The sequence below is a fragment of the Schistocerca cancellata genome, chromosome 3 (assembly GCF_023864275.1).
Source record: "Schistocerca cancellata isolate TAMUIC-IGC-003103 chromosome 3, iqSchCanc2.1, whole genome shotgun sequence".
Taxonomy (NCBI): Eukaryota; Metazoa; Arthropoda; class Insecta; order Orthoptera; family Acrididae; genus Schistocerca; species Schistocerca cancellata.
The window spans coordinates 168,799,433-168,820,393 of NC_064628.1; the positions used below are offsets into that span (position 1 = coordinate 168,799,433).

General features: G+C 45.3%; 1 protein-coding gene across 1 annotated transcript in view; it reads left to right on the forward strand.

Annotated features, from left to right (window-relative positions):
* LOC126174797 (juvenile hormone esterase-like) overlaps window positions 1-20,961 on the forward strand; it is a 130,125-nt gene that overhangs the window by 93,486 nt on the left and 15,678 nt on the right. Inside the window, exons 7-8 of the mRNA XM_049921168.1 lie at window positions 3,934-4,100; window positions 4,531-4,675. Of these exons, the coding sequence (XP_049777125.1) occupies window positions 3,934-4,100; window positions 4,531-4,675 (312 nt within the window). The remainder of the gene's footprint in view (window positions 1-3,933; window positions 4,101-4,530; window positions 4,676-20,961) is intronic.

Sequence of the window (20,961 nt, forward strand, 5' to 3'; positions counted from 1 at the left end):
GGTTAAGCAGGAATGGCTAGAGGACAAATGTAAGGATATAGAAGCATATATCACAAGGAGAAAGGCAGATACTGCCTACAGGAAAATTAAAGAGACCTTTGGAGGAAAGAGGAGCAGCTATGTAAATATCAAGAGCTCAGATGGAAAACCAGTCTTAAGCAAAGAAGGGTAAGCTGATGGGAGGGAGGAGTACATGCATGGTCGATGCAAGGGAGACGAATTCGTAGGCAATATTACAGAAATGGAAGAGGACATAGATGAAGAGGAGATGGGAGATATGATACTGGGAGGAGAATCTGACATCACTAAAAGACTTAAGACGAAGTAAGGCCCTGGGAGTAGACGACATTGCTTCAGACCTACTGATAGCCTTGGGAGAGCAAACCATGACAAAACTTTTCCATCTGGTGCGCAATATAGGTGAAATATCTTCAGACTTCAAGAAGAATGCAGTAATTCAAACAGTAAAGAAAGCAGGGAGTGACAGCTTGGAATATTACCGAACTCTCTGTCTAAGAAGTCACGGTTGCAAAATACTTACACGAATTCTTTACAGTAGAATGGAAAACCTAGTACAAGTCGATCTCTGGGAACATCATTTTGTGTTCTGCAGAAAAATGGGCACACGCGAGGCAGTACTGAACCTACGAGTTATTTCAGAAGATAGGTTAAGGAAAGGCAAACCTGCGTTTATATCATTTGTTGGCTTACATAATGCTTTTGACATTGTCGGTGGGAATACTGTCTTTGATATTCTGAAAGTAGCAGGGGTAAAGTAAAGGAAGTAAAAAGCTATTTAAAGTTGTACAGAAACCAGAACGCAGTTGTAAGAGCCTAGGAGCATGAAAGGGAAGCATTGGTTGGGAGGGGAGTGAAACAAGCTAATCGCTTGTCCCCAATATTATTCAATCTGTACATTGAGCAAGCAATAAGAAACACCAAAGAAGAATTTGGAGTAGGAACTAAAGTTCAGGAACGATTAACAAAAGCTTTGAGGTTTGCTGATGACGTTATTAATCTGCCAGAGATATCAAAGAACTTAGAAGAGCAGTTAAACAGGATGGACAGTGTCTTGAAAGGATACAAGATGAACATCAACAAAAGCAAAACAGGGATAATGGAATGTAGTGGAAGTAAATAAGGTGATGCTGAGAGAATTAGATTAATAAACGAGACACTTAAGGGGCTCCGGAATGGCTCAAAATCATGAAAAGTTCAATTTTTACTTTTTTGCGTTTTCTGAATCTGCAGACTATTGCCTTTTAATAGATATATAATTTATTCAATTCCGAAGACTACAACTATTTTTAATTTTTTTTTTTTTGAAATGTGTTCTACATGGGCGTGACCCACTGTGGCGCTGTTAAACTGCTGTCAAATGGTGTTATTATTAACGTCCGTGTTCATCAGGTACATTTTAGTGATGTGAGATAAAGTATGTGTTGTGGCTAACCTGTGATGGTTCAATATATAACGCTCGTGTCATTGTCGATTGATTCATGTTTATTTTCTCCGTCGTTATCTCGAAAATATTATTGTAATTAATTCTGTTTCTTGAGTCTCTGTTTTGTTGAAGTTTAATAATGAGTAAAAGTAAAGTTATTAGAAATCCTCTGAAGGCTTTTAAGAAAAGGAGAAATGTTGGAAAGCCAAAGGTATGTGTTATTACTGTAAATAATAACATTCTAACATGGTACGAGCGATGCTTGCTTTAGACAAGGAACGCCTTCGGGCTGCAGACAGGGCTGTAAAGAGTCTAGAAATACAAGCAAGAGTAAACAGGAGGAGGAACAAGAGGAAGCCAGAGGAGGAGTTTGCAGAGGATGAAGATAATCCATCCTATGGACCTGGAATGCACTAAAAAGTTAATCCAATCTTTGTCGCTCGATTCCCAAAACTTTTATTTTCTCATACTAATTACATATTTTCTACGGATCTTCCAAACAAATTTGTTTCAAACTTTCAGTAAATGTTACACAGTACCTTCTGCATAATTTAACACAGCCTTTTTCCAAAAAACTGTATATTTTGGAATATATAAATAAAAAATTGCAAAAAAATATTGTGAATTTTCATTACAATTGAAAAAAAATCATCTTTAATAACTGAACTAAAATTTTGTAAAATCCCTGTGTTAAGTTGTAGCCCATATTCTAATAAATAATCTGTAAAAAGTTCAACTTCCTACCTCAAATACTTTGTGAGGAAAGATGTAATTTATAAGCGTTATTTTAACATTGCAAGTATAGGGCGTTCCGGAGCCCCTTAAAGCAGTAGACGAGTTTTGGTATTTGGATACTAAAATAACTGACCATGGGCGAAGTAGAGAGGATATGAAATGTAGACCGGCAATGGCAAGAAAAGTATTTCTGTAAAAAATAGATTTGGTAAATGGAATATAGACTTACGTGTTAAGAAGTCTTTTCTGAAAGTAATTGTATTTAGTGAAGCCATGTATGGAAGTGAAGCATGGGCGATACATTCTAGACAAAAAGAGAACAGAAGTTTTTAACACGGGGGTAAATTACATAACAAAAGAGGAGGTACTGTACAGAATTGGGGAGACAAGAAATTTGTGGCAGAAATTGATTAAAGGAAGGGATCGGATAATAGGACACATTCTAAGACATCATGGGATCAGAAGTTTAGTATTGGAGGGAAATGTGGAAGGTAAAAATCGTAGAGGGAGACGAATAGAACAAGCCAATTTAGAAGGATCTTAGTTGCAATATTGACAGCTGAAGAAGCTTCCACAGGCTAGAGTAGCAAAGACAGATGCATCAAATTAGTTTTGGGACTGCAGACCACAAAAATAACGACACATCTTAGAGTTTATTTCGCACCACTATCCTGCATACCAATGAAATACGATTCGTGTACTGTGACACGAAGAAATGCCTTTCCGTTCTATGTACATACATTGTGCAAGCCATACCGTAGCTTTCGTAACTGATTAGCCATTCAGCATCGCTCAGTAATAGGGAAGTTCCTAATGTGGATTTTAGATTATGTAACACCCAGGCCTTCGTGAACAATGAAGACTTACGGATACCGAGTTCTAGTATTGTTCATAACATAATTGATTACGACAGCTTACAAACTGATCTATGAATTGTTTGGGCACTCTCATTTCACTGAATAGAAAGAGAGATACCTTTGTCGTCCATATTTAAATAATCAGTATGCCTAAAATGCTCTTGCTGCTGAGGTTAGCAATGCGTTTTCATGGTGCCGGAGGGAAGATAAAAATCTGTAGTCAAATTCTCAATTTTTTCCGCAATCCTGAACAAAAATGTGCATTTGCACATGCAAAAATTCTTAGTGGATACTAAATTTGGTGTAAGTTTGCGTCGTCTCCTGTCCCGTCACTGAACGTGCATGATAATTAGATTCAAACATAAGGAGGTCAGTAAAAGACTTTTAAAAAATATTTTACAAAAATTTCTATATACTTGTAGAATCTGTTTAGCCCAGTAAGATAGTGCTCGCCAGAAAAATAATTAAAGGCCAGCTTTATTTACAATACAGGCAATCATTAACACTGTTGTGATCAATGTAAGATACTGCTGTGTGCTGCTTATTTATGACTGGTTTACATACGCTGGTAGTCTATCATTTGCAACACACAGTTGAGACGTTGAAGAAATGGTTTGTAAATGTGGTAGCTGCATTGTTTCTTACGATAGCTCAGTTTGTCGCTACTTGTACTTCTTAAATTGCCATACAGGGTACTTTATCGGTGTTACAGTCTTGTGACCTAAAATTAAATTTGTCCACACATTAAACAGAAATTCGAGTATGATTACGTAACGTAAGTAACAAAATTTTTCTGATGTATTACTTCAACGTACTGTACAGTTTTCCTTTTCTTTGTAGTTGTTAATGCATCTTTTCTCAAAGTAATTGTTCATACTGTCTGATTCATGATTTCAGCTTTTGTCGCAAATAAAACGTTGTTGCAAGAACTAGACGAGAAGAGTGACAAATTATTCCCCCTGTGTCTAGCATATCAGACGTCAGCACGGGCTAAGCTCATAACCCAGAAGATACGCAACTTCTATTTCTCGTCCGGTAAACTGACTATGAATGGAGTTGCTGACGTAAGTATTGGTTAAGCAAATATAGTAGGTGAAAGATTAGAAGTTTTCTATAAATACTTATGAGCATGGTAAATACAATTTCTTCAGTGTACCGAGATTATTTATGTAATAAATTAATATGGATAAATGGCTATGTAAAGGCACGTCTTGTAATTCTGATTAATTTGGCTGAAAGTATTCTGTATCTTCAATTTCACGTAGCGTTTAATTATTACCTTATGTTCCATTGCATAAGAAGACTGGTCGACTGTTATGTCCTGTTTATTTTTATGGTTCCATCGTGCGCTCCAGTAACGATCATACACGATGTCAGTTACAATTACCCGTCTGCGATGGGAAATATTCTAGTCTTGAATGTGTTTGACAATCTTATAATAGAGAACGTTTTTCTCCGGCATTGAGTATGAGTATATTTGTTATCTGTCTTCAGATGTGCACCGATGGTTTCTTTTCATGGAAAACGGACAACGCTGTTAGGAAGTACAAAGACAAAGGTTTTGTGTATTACTACCGTTTTTCGTACAGAGGGAAGTACAGCATGTCGCAGTTATTCGGCGGCGGCGACAAGAATTTAGGTAAGAGCTTTCCGGCATGAAATACCTATCCTCAATCTCTTACAATCAAAAGCATATAGCAGAAATTCAGGCAGGTAAGTCAACTATGTGTGTTCATTGTTAATATTATTTATGTGCTACACAACTTATTAAACAGTAACTCTTATCAATATTAAGCATACTGAGGATCCTGCAGTATTAAATTTCACGGCAACAGTAACTTTTCGTCGTTGGGCTTCACTGTTCTTTGTAGCTAGTAGCTTTTAGGTAGGTAACACTCGATTCAGTTAATTCTAATTACACAGGGCTTTCCTTACAGAATGGCGATAGGTCAAAGATTTTCACTGACTATCCTTTACAATACTAATATGCAAAAGTATGATTTGGCGGTTTCATATGAAATTCTATAAACAGCCTGTACAAATATTTGTAGTACATGTAGCACGTTTCACACGCCACAAAGAAAGTGCAACCGATAATACCACACTCTACAGTTACCGAAGATATGAGTGTAAAAATTAAATGTCTTCGCAGTTGCGAATATGGACAACCACCAGCTGTATAATGGAATGACAACAATGGAAAATTTTTGTCGGACCGGGAATAGAACCCAGATTTCCTGCTTTTCGTAAGCAGTCCGCTTACCAATTTCTTTTTGGAAATTTGGAAATTTGCGGTAAGGTCTTATGGGCCCAGACTGCTGAGGTCATCGGTCCCTAAGCCTACACACTACTTAATGTAACTTAAACTAACTTACGCTATGGACAACACACACACCCATGCCCGAGGGAGGACTCGGACCTCCGACTGGGGAGCCGCACGGACCGTGAGAAGTCGCTCCAGACCGCGTGGCTACCCCGCACGGCAATTTCTTTTTCTTTTACTTTTTTTACATTGAACATCGTTTATTTATTTATTTTCCTTTACTTTTATTTCTTATTTTTATTTGTTTACTTATTTTTGTCATTAATACCACCGAGAATATCAGGAAACCGACGTCACGCGAGAAGGAGGGCGCAGCAAAACTTCAGACTAATTGAGACTATCAACGTATAGTTTTTCTAAGAAGAACATTCCGATGACCAGTGTATATATCGGTTCTAAGTGTGGAAGAGGCGGGGATCAGCTCTTCATGACAGAAACACCCCTTCTGTGGGTTGGGTTAAGAAAGACACTGCACAGGAAATTAGAGAAAAATTGCCTGTATTTTGGATTGCCGACAACTGCACAAACAAGTAGACCACTGTGCCTCCGTAAATTCACTTCTCTGAGTTCTTCTTCGCTTGCGGGAAGTGTCCCGCGGCCATAAACAGGAGCTGTTGAGAAGGAATCTGATGAGGAGTACGGGTAACTAGGGACTACATCTGTCGCACCAATAACCAGACATCTCTCGCCGATCTCCTCACCAGGCGGTGCTCGCCTGTGTCCATAACAACACAGTCGACACACTACGGGGTGACTGCGAGGTAAACCCTGAGAACCCACGGCCGGCATACTTGCTTCCTATTGACAGTAAGGTACCATGCAGACTGGACGTCAGTGTCAACGTAAAGATCGTACGCCGATCGCTAAACGGCACGCCAGTCGACGTTGGGATGCTTCCCCTAAAACACATTCGATGACCTATGCTACTGAAGGAAACCAGAGATCAGCTTCGTGGATGGCAACTGCGCTGGCAGCTCAGTTCAAGGAAAAAGTGACGGAAGTAAAAGAAGGGCGGTGGGACTTCCGAAAGATAGATAGGTGCTGAGAGAGAGTGTGGTGCAAGCGTCTCCAGCAATAGGCTGGTAAGGCACTACGGTGCCGCAAAGGGCTACAGTTCTGTCAGGCACATGATACAGACCTAAACCGCCCACGCACAGCAGGAGGGTAAGGGTCTCATACCTTATATTGAACAGCAAGGTGTGGCAACGAACCCAACGCCGCTAGCATGTGGCGCGCCATGGATGGCGGAATAGGAAATGTCTGTGTCATGTGGGGGATACGTGACGCCAGATATACATTCACGTATTTTGTGCGTTGCAGAATATCGACGCTCGCATTTGAGAAAGTAGATGTCGGCAGTTGAGGGCAATTCTCCGCCGCAGATCAATTGCGAAATCGAGTCCTAAGCATCGGAGAGTATCAGCTACGCGCAAAGGAGCAGCGGTGTCCACAGGAAGCCCCACCTATAGAAAAGGCGCTCGATTTTCGGACGTTTAGGCAACTACCAGAAGCTTCGCCGTAAGTGGTAACCCATTCCAGTGACTCCCTGACCTCAGCACTGCTCCGAAGAACGACGACGAGATCGTCTGCGTAAGCAGTGCAGCTGAAAACATGGTCACCGAGAGACATACCAGAGAGGCGTTGACGGAAGCAGCATAGCAACCGTTCCACGGTGAATGCATACAATAGTGGAGAGAGCGAGCAGCCTTCACGCTCTCATCCAAGGATCGAGATGCGAGGAGTAAGATGGGCATTGTAGAGCACACGAGACGTGGCTCCATGAACGAGATGCATTACGATGTCGACGGTAGTATCAAAGTAGCCTATACTGCGGAGCACCCCTTCCAGGAAGTCGTGATCGACTCGATCGAACGCCTGACTCACGTCAAGAGCTGCAGAAGTCAAGGCATACGACGAGCATGAGCAAGAGCGATTATGTCCCTATAGTAGCAGAGGATATTGCGGATGATATTGGCACGTCCCGTAGAAGTCTGATCGGGGGAAATCACGCACCGAGCTGTCCTTTTAAGCCGCCCAGCCAACAGCGGGATGAAGATCTTGGTATCGCTGTTCAGTATCGTCAAGGGGCGGTAATCGCATATCCGTGAGGTATCCCGAGGCTTGTGGATGGGTCTGGGAAAACATTTGAGGTAACCCTTTGCAATCGGCACGAAAGGTGGCATAAGGTCCTGACAAATTACCGTCCACACTGGCGCCAGAAGAGGACGAAATGTCCGATAAAATTCCAGTGGGAGGCCGTCAGGGCGAGGCTACCTGTTCGGAGAACCCGGATGGATATCGTCATGGGTTTCGTCCTACGTGACGTTAGCAGTCAGATCCATCGTCGCATCCACGGGAACTGAGCCAAAGGAGATCCTGAGGCCGCCGTAATGTTGGCAGGGCTGTGCCGTTGTTCAGAGTACAGCGTAACATAATGTGTATGGAGGGCAGATCCGGTATTGGGTGTCAAAACGCTGCCCATTGTCAGTCTTAAGAGCATTAATGAAGTTCTTCCGACGGTTGCGTCGTTCCACTATGTCGTGATACATAAATGGATATTCTTGCGCTAACCCATCGTGTGTGCGCACCCTGACCACAGCTCCTTCAAGATGGCGGCGAGAGAAGGATGTGAGCTGTGCGTTGCCACGATTCACCATCGCCTGGCGCTCTAGCGAATACGGCATCATAGTACATTCCCGGAGAATGGTGAAACATAATTCCTGGGTCCATCGCCGCGACGCCGCAACCTCCCTTCCGTAACCAATCAAGGCCTTGCGGAGGGTAGGCTTTGCACTGAGCACCCACCAAGACAGGGCAGACTGGCAGGCGTCACGGCGTCGACGACGAGCTGCCACGTGGTCTCGATGAGCTGCCGGCAGTCGGATGAAGTAAGGTGGATAGCGTTCAGATTCCACGGTCCACGGCCTCGTCACAACCTTTGGCTGCAGAGATCACGGCGCAGATTTATGCATCATGGTCAGAGAAAGCAGTGGTCTAGACTTTAGCAACCTGCTCCCCACCGACAATATCGTAAGATATGTAAACGCAATCGGGTCGGCTGGAAGAATGGCTAGTGAAATGCGTAAACCCCGGACGATTGCCATGAAGCTTGAATCCTCTAGGTTGAGGTGCTGGAGAATTGTCGCTAGCGCCGCGCACAGAGAGTGACGTGGTAGGTGGTCTTTGAGTGCCTGGATGCAGTTGAAATCTGCCTCCCATAAGCAATGCATCCTGCCGATCCAGGAAGAGATGAGTGTCTCTGAGTAGCAGGAGGAACGTTCATGGTGGCGACCCGAACCAGATGGTGCATAAAAATTTACGATTCTGACGCAAGTAAATATGACAGCCACGCCTCTGGCATCGAGCAGACAGGCATCTGCATCAGCGAGGATAGGGCCACGTAAAAGGATCGTCACCCCACTGCCAGTAGGGGAAGCATCAGAGACATGTCCTGTAAAACCACGGGGAGCGCAGAAAGTTGGAACATACATCTCCTGAAGGAGAGCTACGTCAACGTCCGCGACGTCAGCATGTTGTTGTTGTTGTTGTTGTTGTGGTCTTCAGTCCTGAGACTGGTTTGATGCAGCTCTCCATGCTACTCTATCCTGTGCAAGCTTCTTCATTTCCCAGTACCTACTGCAACCTACATCCTTCTGAATGTGCTTAGTGTATTCATCTCTTGGTCTCCCCCTACGAATTTTACCCTCCATGCTGCCCTCCAATACTAAATTGGTGATCCCTTGATGCCTCAGAACATGTCCTACCAACCGATCCCTTCTTCTGGTTAAGTTGTGCCACAAACTTCTCTTCTCCCCAATCCTATTCAATACTTCCTCATTAGTTATGTGATCTACCCATCTAATCTTCAGCATTCTTCTGTAGCACCACATTTCGAAAGCTTCTGTTCTCTTCTTGTTCAAACTATTTACCGTCCATGTTTCACTTCCATACATGGCTACACTCCATACAAATACTTTCAGAAATGACTTCCTGACACTTAAATCTATACTCGATGTTAACAAATTTCTCTTCTTCAGAAACGCTTTCCTTGCCATTGCCAGTCGACGGTAGCATACCATGGAGTAAAGCCTGTGGCGTACGTGACTGATACTGACGTTGACCATGGCTATGGGAAAAGTCTGGAAAGCCGACATCGTCACGAGGACAGGTGATTCAAACACAGGGGAAGCACAGGGAACTCGCTGTTAGGCCCCTATGGAAAGGCACATCACTGTGATGGGGAAGGAGCTGACCCCAGCAATGGTGGGTGGGGGGGAGGGGGCATCCATTGTTCTGTAAACCCCCAGAATGTCCATCCCCATCCTCAGCATCGACGTCGGCTGCCCAGGAGACAGACATGTCACTGGGCAGGATCAGTGGAACATTATCAGAGGTGCGCCCACAGCTAGCGTCAGACACAGAAAGGGAGGCGAAGCCATGAGACGCAGGCGCGGGAAGGTCAGTGTCTGGAGGTGAACACTGTCTGGAGATGGAGGAGGAGAAGGACGTCGCGTTGTCAGATGTGAGGGCTTCAGAGGACAGCGCACCATCAGTAGCAGGGTCCTCATCCTGTGCAGACTTCCGATGAGCGCAGTCATCACAAGGGGTACAACATTGTCTCTTCCGTTTCCTCGACGACCGTTCCCCGGTAACATGCTGTTCCGTGTCGAATGGCGGGCAGCTATTGTCCGACATGTGGTCAGATGGCAGAAAGGCGGAGGTAGCTCCATGGTCAACAATCATGGGGTCGGGACAGACGTATCTGCTGACGGTCGTCGTTCAGGGTTGTAGGAGAGACAGGTGAAACGTCCATCGCGTCGTCGAGAGGGGGGCGTAGCAGGCAGCACCGCCGCAGACGTATAAGACGGAGGTAACACAGCGGGCGCCGCAGGAAGAGCGACGTCCCCGATCGGCGTCCGACCCAGTCTACGTCGGAGACATTCAGAACAGACGTGGCCTTCCTGGCCACACCTGAACAGTTCCGCGGCTGGCCATCGTACATGACGACAGCCCTGCAGCCTGCAATGACCAAGTAGGAAGGCACGTGTTTCCGTAGTTCAATTTTTATCTGGCGGACACCACTGAGGACACAGTATGTTCCGATGTCTTCCACGTTTCTGCCACATGACTGACGACGTTGCCGTATGTTTTAAAAGCAACCACCACGACGTCCGACCTTACTTCAAACAGGAGTTAGAAAGACCGCAATGTTCGGAAGCGAAAACCAGCATGATCAACCACGACAAAGTTAGGAAACTAATGCGAAAGCAAAGAGAGCTTCACTGCAATTTTAAACGCAGCCAAAACCTCTCAGACAAACAGAAGCTAAACGATGTCAAAGTTAGCGTAAGGAGGGCTATGCGTGAAGCGTTCAGCGAATTCGAAAGTAAAATTCTGTGTACCGACTTGACAGAAAATCCTAGGAAGTTCTGATCTTACGTTAAATCAGTAAGTGGCTCGAAACAGCATATCCAGACACTCCGGGATGATGATGGCTTTGTAACAGCGGATGACAGGCGTAAAGCTGAAATACTGTCCGCCCCCGGTAGCTGAATGGTCAGCGCGACAGACTGTCAATCCTAAGAGCCCGGGTTCGATTCCCGGCTGGGTAGGAGATTTTCTCCGCTCAGGGACTGGGTATTGTGTTGTCGTAATCATCATCATTTCATCCCCATCGACGCGCAAGTTGCCGAAGTGGCGTCAAATCGAAAGACTTGCACCAGACGAGCGGTCTACCCGACGGGAGCTGAAATACTAAACAGCTTTTTCCAAAGCTGTTTCACAGAGAAAGACCGCACTGCAGTTCCTTCTCTAAATCCTCGCACAAAACAGAAAAATGGCTGACATCGAAATAAGTGCCCAAGGAATATAAAAGCAACTGGAATCACTCAACAGAGGAAAGTCCACTGGTCCTGACGGGATACCAATTCGATTCTACACAGAGTACGCGAAAGAACTAGTCAAGTCAAATGATTGGAAAAGAGCACAGGTAGCCCAGTCTTCAAGAATGAGCAGATGCGCAAAACTATAGAGCTATATCTCTGACGTCGATCTGTTGTATAATTTTAGAACATGTTTTTTGCTCGCGTATCATGTCGTTTCTGGAAATCCAGAATCTACTCTGTAGGAATCAACATGGATTCCGGAAACAGCGATCGTGTGAGACCCAACTCGATTTATTTATTCATGAGACCCAGGAAATATTAGATACAGGCTCCCAGGTAGATGCTATTTTCCTTGACTTCCGGAAGGCGTTTGATACAGTTCCGCACTGACGCCTGATAAACAAAGTAAGAGCTTACGGAATATGTGACCAGCTGTGTGGCTGGATTGAAGAGTTTTTAGAAAACAGAACACAGCATGTTGTTCTGAATGGAGAGACGTCTACAGACGTTAAAGTAACGTCTAGCGTGCCACAGGGGAGTGTTATGGGACCATTGCTTTTCGCAATATATATACATGACCTAGTAGATAGTGTCGGAAGTTCCATGCGGCTTTTCGCGGATGATGCTGTAGTATATAGAGAAGTTGCAGCATTAGAAAATTGTAGCGAAATGCAGTAAGATCTGCAGCGGATAGGCACTTGGTGTAGGGAGTGGCAACTGACCCTTAACATAGACAAATGTAACGTATTGCGAATACATAGAAAGAAGGATCCTTTATTGTATGATTATATGATATCGGAACAAACACTGGTAGCAGTTACTTCTCTAAAATATCTGGGAGTATGCATGCGGAACGATTTTAAGTGGAATGATCATATAAAATTAATTGTTGGTAAGGCGGATACCAGGTTGAGACTCATTGGGAGAGTCCTTAGAAAATGTAGTCCATCAACAAAGGAGGTCGCTTACAAAATACTCGATCGACCTATACTTGAGTATTGCTCATCAGTGTGGGATCCGTACCAGATCGGGTTGACAGAGAGATAGAGAAGATCCAAAGAAGAGCGGCGCGTTTCGTCACAGGGTTATTTGGTAATCGTGATAGCGTTACGGAGATGTTTAGCAAACTCCAGTGGCAGACTCTGCAAGAGAGGCGCTCTGCATCGCGGTGTAGCTTGCTGTCCAGGATTCGAGAGGGTGCGTTTCTGGATGAGGTATCGAATATATTGCTTCCCCCTACTTATACCTCCCGAGGAGATCACGAATGTAAAATTAGAGAGATTGGAGCGCGCACGGAGGCTTTCCGGCAGTCGTTCTTCCCGCGAACCATACGCGACTGGAACAGGAAAGGGAGGTAATGACAGTGGCACGTAAAGTGCCCTCCGCCACACACCGTTGGGTGGCTTGCGGAGTATAAATGTAGATGTAGATGTAGACAGTGTCAATATATCCGTCAGAGTATCGGAACTTCAGATCGTTAGCGTGTCGCCGCACATCATCGGCGCACAGCTCGTCATTTACCAGCCTTACGTACACAGGAGCACTGAGGATCGAAAAAAGTATTCCGAGAACATCTTGCAGCGGGAGAGGCATTTCATCCAGTACAAAGCGTTCAACATCATATGTCTTCGGTTGTTCGTTATCTATTGGAAAAGCAGATTTAATTTTGGCTTTGCGGGAAGAAAACGCCATGATGGTCAATGATGTCGGACTCTGGGACAGGCCACTACGCGGAAGTAAACAAACGCACGCTCGCTTGCAAGAAGCATAACAGCCGAGACGCAAACTAGGGCTGGCTCTGAGCACTATGGGACTCAACTGCTGTGGTCATAAGTCCCCTAGAACTTAGAACTACTTAAACCTAACTAACCTAAGGACATCACACACATCCATGCCCGAGGCAGGATTCGAACCTGCGACCGTAGCGGTCGTGCGGTTCCAGACTGTAGCGCCTTTAACCGCTCGGCCACTCTGGCCGGCCGCAAACTAGGCGTGCGGGCCTCACCACAGCCAGAGGCCGACTGCCTTACCATTTGGCTATAGCGGAATGATTCAAGGTTATACCGTAACTTCAATAGGTCGACAACCTGTACTGGTACATCCATTATGTATTTTCTCCTATTGGGGTAGATATTTTGCTTGAAAGTCGCTTGCCCGGTGTCGGCGGATAAATACAGTATTGCAGTGCCTGTTTATTCCAAATCAGGAGGCTATGTTCCTTCGAACATGCATACTCCACACGTACACCCTCAAACTGTTTTCCTCTTATAGGGGCTTACGTTTGATACTACACGTCCCAGTCTCTATAATGAGACTACCACCTACGTTCGATATCAACGTGCAGTATGCACTCATGGACAGCAGGTGCAAGTACTAGCAGTAAATCGTATACGTAATGCCGAAACTGGGCGATTTGTCTGACGTCTAGAAGAGCATGATCATTAAGTTTCTGGCCAATGGTGGAATTATCTCCGAAAAGGATGAATTTTAAACCGTTCACATGACACCGTAGCTGAAGTATATCGAACATGGCAAAATAGACTTATCCAAAACCACGGAACGATAGCGGTGAGCGACGCTACATATATGTGAACGGGGGAACAGATGTACTTCTGTTGAGCAACTGACGACCCAGATGAACCAAGGGGCTACCAATAGCGAACCTTCAAGAACCGATCAGCGTACGTTGCTAAGAATGGACCTACGCAGCATGTACCTGATTCACAGACCCGTGGTGAGTGCTATTCATCAGTGACGAAGGCTGGAATTTGCGTACCAGTAGCACAACTTAACGTCCACTAAGTGAGGGCAGGTGGTCTTTTCCGATGACAGATAGCCCTTGCATGTACGGGGTGAAACGCCTGAAAGCAACAATCGTCGGAAGGGTAAAGGTCGGAGGAGGGAGCGTTATGGTCGGGGTAATGTTTTCGTGATCTCGTCATTCTGAAAGGTAGAATGGATCAACAAAAGTACGCACCTGTCCCTGGGTGCTAATTCTGCCCCTACATGCCGTTTGTTTCTCCTAGGCAGAATGGTATTACAGCTCTCAGTGTACGTGCGTGATTCGAATAACACCAAGATGAGTCTATGGTACTCCCCTGGTCACCAAACTCCATGGATTTAAACCCAGTCGAGAGTCTGTGGGACCACCTCGAGCGGGCTTCTCGTGCCATGATTCTCAACAAGAAACCAAGTGTACCTGTCCACAGCACTGGAGGTTGGCACGGCTCCGCTTCCCTGTTCGTACCTCCAAGAACTGACTCTCTTCGCCGGTCTGTGTGGCCTAGCGGTTCTAGGCGCTACAGTCTGGAATCTTGCGACCGCTACGGTCGCAGGTTCTAATCCTCACTTTTTTATTTATTTATTTATTTATTTTACTCTCTTCCTGCACGCCTCGCAGCGGTCCGCGCTGCAAAAGGTGGTATCTCAGGCTTTCGGCGGGTGATCACATTAATGTGATTGGTCACTATAGTAGATTTCTTGTAGCGAGGAGTGCCTTCTTTGTCTCTGTTATTCTGCTTCTTGCTTACTAATTGATTTGTCCATCCTGTGTTATTCTGTTTCCCAGTTAGTATAATTCAATCATTTAGACCAAAATGGGACCCGCGCAATTTTTATGCAACGTTTGTCGATAATCTCATTTCTCCTGCTCCTCAGTACTTCAGTCTTTCTTTACTTTATTTGCCTAACCCTAACGTTCGTTCGACTCCCAGTACCGTTGTATCAGTTTCTGCTGTTTTTTTCCTATTATCTGCAGTGTATTTCATAATTCCTAATAAATGGTTCTAAGGGTTGTAGGGGTGACTTAGTAGATAAAGAACAGAATGGAGACAGTAAGCTCTTGCCTGTGTGATCTGACCTGTGTGTCATTCCGTTTCAAGTAGTCATCAGTTTTTCCTTTAAGTAACGGAGGACGTCCACCTCGAAGTCGAGAATGTAACGTTTTCAGCATGTAGGCGAGTTACTGGTATATGTAAGGCTGGTACTGAGAGGCTGTGTTGACCCAGGTCCGAGGGCGCGTCGTGTCCGGTACCAGCTAGCCAGGTGCACAGAAGGAATGGATAAATCCCAAAGCTGGGAATTTGGTCGGCTGTAGCTCGCACAGCTGTTCAGCAAGAGACAATGCTCCAAGATATGGCGGTGTCAGACAAGCTGAAAGATGACTTCTTACAGCCCTTACAGATTCGACAATAACTCACAGTCAAACATTAATGTCAATCTGAATGCATCAAGGATCTCACAAAAATTAGGTGCATCTAATGACACAACAATATTTTCAATATCTTTAAGGCTACACAAGGAAATATTTCACAGCGGATAAAGATTTTCACGCTGAACATCTGAATTAAGAATTTTTAACGCTACATGCGATTTCAAAAGTCGATATCTCAGATGATAGTATTTCACTGCAGCAGTCACCCTTAAAAGCTACGTATCTGCATTTTTTATTCATTGCACGATGTCCTTTACATCTTTTCCATTATGCAGCTATTTGTAAGAACATTGTATCGTCACAACTGCATAGTAAACGAATACAGCATGAATACCTCATATACTGCAATACTCGTCTATTTACTTAATGAACAGTTCACTGTTTTTCCAGTAACTTTATTCAAATGTTGATTGCATGTCTATAAAAAAACTGTGCTAATTTAAAGGTGGCCAACCGCATGCATTAGCGAAGGCCACAATTGAAAAGAGAACCAAAGGACTTATCTGTCAAGAATGGATAAATAATTGTTTAAGCATAATTTAACAGCAGTACATTCTTATTTAACGTGAGTTAGTCTAATACTAGTCTATTTCTTTAGAAATAAACCTTTATTGGTAATTATTGTGAATGATCTGTGTCTGACTGGATATTTATAAACTTTCAGTTTTCAAATATTTTTATGATATATTAGTTTAGTCCAAGAAGACATAGGATTGAATCAGATCACGTCTCTCTAGCTTAAGTAAGATGTATTTTTGGTGTTGACGGCCTTCAGTCAATTTAAAAGCAGACAGTAGAGGAACACCGTGGGAGTCAAGTCGAGACTGGAACTTTGCAAGTGAAGAGCTCAAGGAAACAGTTCTGGCACTTTGTGTCGACTGCTGGTAGAAGGCAGTTCTGCCTAAGGTAGCGGGAGTGATTCAGTCCTACACGTGATTGATTTAGGGCAGTGAACGGCCGCTACAACACCCTAAATTTTGAAAGGACTCTAACCCATGAGAGATCTGAATGTGCCCCAGAGTAGGAATCTAATGTTTTCCGGTGGTATTTTGGAACTGAGAGTAGACAGAGTATCAGTTACTAACCTTTGTGTCACGTGTCATAACTGGTAAATTATCATGTTAAACCCTGAACTGTTTAGAGCTGGTGATTATTTGTGTATTGTGATAACGAAATGGACTTAGTTTCCTCGTATCTTCAACGATCATTTAGTTTGGGGATTTGGTTGCTATTCTTGTAATGCTCTCAACGTAACTTAACAGTATTTGATAAGGGTATTTTCTGTCAGTATCTTAACTGGGTATCGTAGGTACGCTTCCCGTTTATTCGAGACTTAATTCTCTGTCACTGACATCAATTACAGACGTCAGAATAGAACCCTCATTATTAAGTTATTCTTTTATTTCGTATTTCTATATATTTTATTAACTCGAAATTCTAGCCAGTACGATGACTACTTGACTGCAGGATCAAAACTACAGGTTATTATCTGAAGTGAATTAGTTGCGGGTCATGAAAGGAGACGTGCGTGGCTCGACCCTATGAGTACATCGAGCTATTCTTTTTAAACAAAACAGTGCGTAGCCCGAGTACCTAAAGTACGAATAACCAAAGGTAAAGGAAATTTGTTGTAAGTTCTACGGGACCAAACTACTGAGGTCATCGGTCCCTAAGCCTACACACTACTTACTCTAACTCAGACTAACTTACGCTAGGAACAACACACACACACCCATGTGCAAGGGAGGACTCTAACCTCCGACGGGGGCAGCCGCGCGAACCTTGACAAGGCCCCTAGACCGCACGGCCAAGGTAAAGATGCAACTGGTTTGCTCGAATGGGATGCCATTTTGGAGGAACAAATACACTCAGCAGTAACCGTCAGGTACTGTCGAAAGGAGTACCCCCTTTGTCTGTGTTAGTCTGGTTCTTTCATCACATGTGCCGCGGTGGTAGCCTCGCGGTCTGGGGCTTCTTGTCACGGTCCGTGCGGCTTCCACCGTCCTTAGGTTCGAGTCCTCCCTTGGGTATGGGTGTGTGTGTTGTCCAAAGTATAAGTTAGATTAAGTAGTGTGTAGGCTTAGGGACCGATGACCTCAGTAGTTTGGACCCCATAAGACCTTACCACAAATTTCCAAAATTTCATCGCATGTTATTCTGTTTCCCTAGCAGCATAATTCAGTCATTTCGACAACCATGAGACGCACATAATTTAATCTAACGTTTATCGCTGATCTCAATTCTCCTGTTCCTCAATACTTTCGTCTTTCTTTGGTTTATTTGCCCAATCTTAGTGTTCTTAGTATTCCTGCCACCGTTGTATCATTTTCTGCTGTGTCTGCTATTATCTATAGTGTGTTTCATAATTCCCAATAATAGCTCGCACGGGATGTAGCAGGTAAAGAACGCATTGGAGACAACGAGCTCTGACCTGTTTGCTCTACAGCCGTGGGCAGTGTTTCGAGCAGTTGTCGTCGGGTTCTGCTCTGCGTGACGAAAGAAGTCTGGCTCAAAGTCGAGAGTGCACCGAGTTCGTAGATCACCACAGTCTAGCCTCCTAGTTGCGAACGAGACACTTTCTAGCAGCCGTTTTCGTAGTTGGATGAAAATGATATGTGATGTCATAATTGCAACAGGAACTGATCAGGAAGGCTTCCTCTCACTCTGTGTCCGTATTGCGTAGCGAGAGATTTATAAGTGAACCGATCTTCAAACTCATTTCATATCCAAGCGGTAGATTTCTGGACAAGTATTCCCTGTCAGAACGTTATCTTCTATGTCCCCCCTTTCAGCACCTAGAAGACTGTAACAAGAATTGTGAAACACACTGTATTTTAATCTAAACAGAAATCTGTATCTCCTTTGCACATCACTTACCAATGGCGCTGGCGTAGTGGTAACACCGGTTCCCGTCGGATCGCCGAAGTTAAGCCCTTTGGGGCTGGGCTGGCACCTGGATGGGTGACCATTCTGTCTGCCGAGCGCTGTCGGCAATAGGGACGCACTCAGCCCTGGTGAGGCGCACTAACGAGCTACTTGAATGAGGAGTAGCGGCTCCGGTCTCGTAAACTCACATATCGCAGGGAGAGCGCTGTGCTGACCACATGTCACTCCATTTCCGCATCCGGTGACGCCTGTGGGTCAAGATGACAAGGCGGCCGAACGGTAACGTTGGGCCTTCATAGCCTGTCCGGGCGGAATTACACTCCTGGAAATGGAAAAAAGAACACATTGACACCGGTGTGTCAGACCCACCATACTTGCTCCGGACACTGCGAGAGGGCTGTACAAGCAATGATCACACGCACGGCACAGCGGACACAACAGGAACCGCGGTGTTGGCCGTCGAATGGCGCTAGCTGCGCAGCATTTGTGCACCGCCGCCGTCAGTGTCAGCCAGTTTGCCGTGGCATACGGAGCTCCATCGCAGTCTTTAACACTGGTAGCATGCCGCTACCGCGTGGACGTGAACCGTATGTGCAGTTGACGGACTTTGAGCGAGGGCGTATAGTGGGCATGCGGGAGGCCGGGTGGACGTACCGCCGAATTGCTCAACACGTGGGGCGTGAGGTCTCCACAGTACATCGATGTTGTCGCCAGTGGTCGGCGGAAGGTGCACGTGCCCGTCTACCTGGGACCGGACCGCAGCGACGCACGGATGCACGCCAAGACCGTAGGATCCTACGCAGTGCCGTAGGGGACCGCACCGCCACTTCCCAGCAAATTAGGGACACTGTTGCTCCTGGGGTATCGGCGAGGACCATTCGCAACCGTCTCCATGAAGCTGGGCTACGGTCCCGCACACCGTTAGGCCGTCTTCCGCTCACGCCCCAACATCGTGCAGCCCGCCTCCAGTGGTGTCGCGACAGGCGTGAATGGAGGGACGAATGGAGACGTGTCGTCTTCAGCGATGAGAGTCGCTTCTGCCTTGGTGCCAATGATGGTCGTATGCGTGTTTGGCGCCGTGCAGGTGAGCGCCACAATCAGGACTGCATACGACCGAGGCACACAGGGCCAACACCCGGCATCATGGTGTGGGGAGCGATCTCCTACACTGGCCGTACACCACTGGTGATCGTCGAGGGGACACTGAATAGTGCACGGTACATCCAAACCGTCATCGAACCCATCGTTCTACCATTCCTAGACCGGCAAGGGAACTTGCTGTTCCAACAGGACAATGCACGTCCGCATGTATCCCGTGCCACACAACGTGCTCTAGAAGGTGTAAGTCAACTACCCTGGCCAGCAAGATCTCCGGATCTGTCCCCCATTGAGCATGTTTGGGACTGGATGAAGCGTCGTCTCACGCGGTCTGCACGTCCAGCACGAACGCTGGTCCATCTGAGGCGCCAGGTGGAAATGGCATGGCAAGCCGTTCCACAGGACTACATCCAGCATCTCTACGATCGTCTCCATGGGAGAATAGCAGCCTGCATTGCTGCGAAAGGTGGATATACACTGTACTAGTGCCGACATTGTGCATGCTCTGTTGCCTGTGTCTATGTGCCTGTGGTTCTGTCAGTGTGATCATGTGATGTATCTGACCCCAGGAATGTGTCAGTAAAGTTTCCCCTTCCTGGGACAATGAATTCACGCTGTTGTTATTTCAACTTCCAGGAGTGTATTTTAGTTGAGTTTCTACATCACATAACTCATTCCTTATTTGCTGTTATGGAATGTGGAAACTGAACCAATGCTTTTACAATAAAGTGAGCTATTGCATCTGCCTTCTCTGATTTTCTAGCTTTCTTATCAGCTTCAAGCCTCTTACACCGGCAGAGTGTTACCGTTTCGTTGGTTTCTAAATCATCTTCTCGTGACCATCCCCTCCTTGGCAGTCAACTTCTGGACATCGGAATAAGCGTCTAACTCAGAATTTCTTCCCAAGGAGATATCGTCACGACAGTTTCAATTGCAGGCAATGCTACTTTGAACACATTCTGCGTCTTAATGCAGTAGTTTCCTTTGGTTTTTGCGCTCTCATTCCATCGGTCATATTTGGTTCTTATCACTGAAAAGGCCGTTTCCTACCCCAAGGGCGAGAGGATGCCCTGAGGCTCCATCTCTCCGCCCTCTTTAACAACGGATTTTGCAAAATGAAAAGTTCTCAAACTGCATGTTCTCTACCACCATTGCTGATGATATTTTCCCAAATCTAATTAGTGGCTGGTATAGAATACAGGACCTAGATCGTTTTGATTTGTCGTTTCACACGCTACACCTCTATTTTCTGCCATAGAAGCCTGACAATAATCGCTTCCCACAACTGCGAGCCCATCCATAAGAAAGTCGTGCTATACTGGACACAAAATATTGGTGAATGTGTCACATTTTTCTGTCGTTCTTGATAGAATCAACAGTTACAAGTTTCTTGTCTGAGATCTCTGGCGGCAAAGCTTGAACAAGTTTCGTTATTCATTGTTGCATATCCATCTCTTTCATTAACGACTGTGCCATAACAGTCACGAGCGTTATTGCCGTGGCTTTTGTTGTAGCGTCTT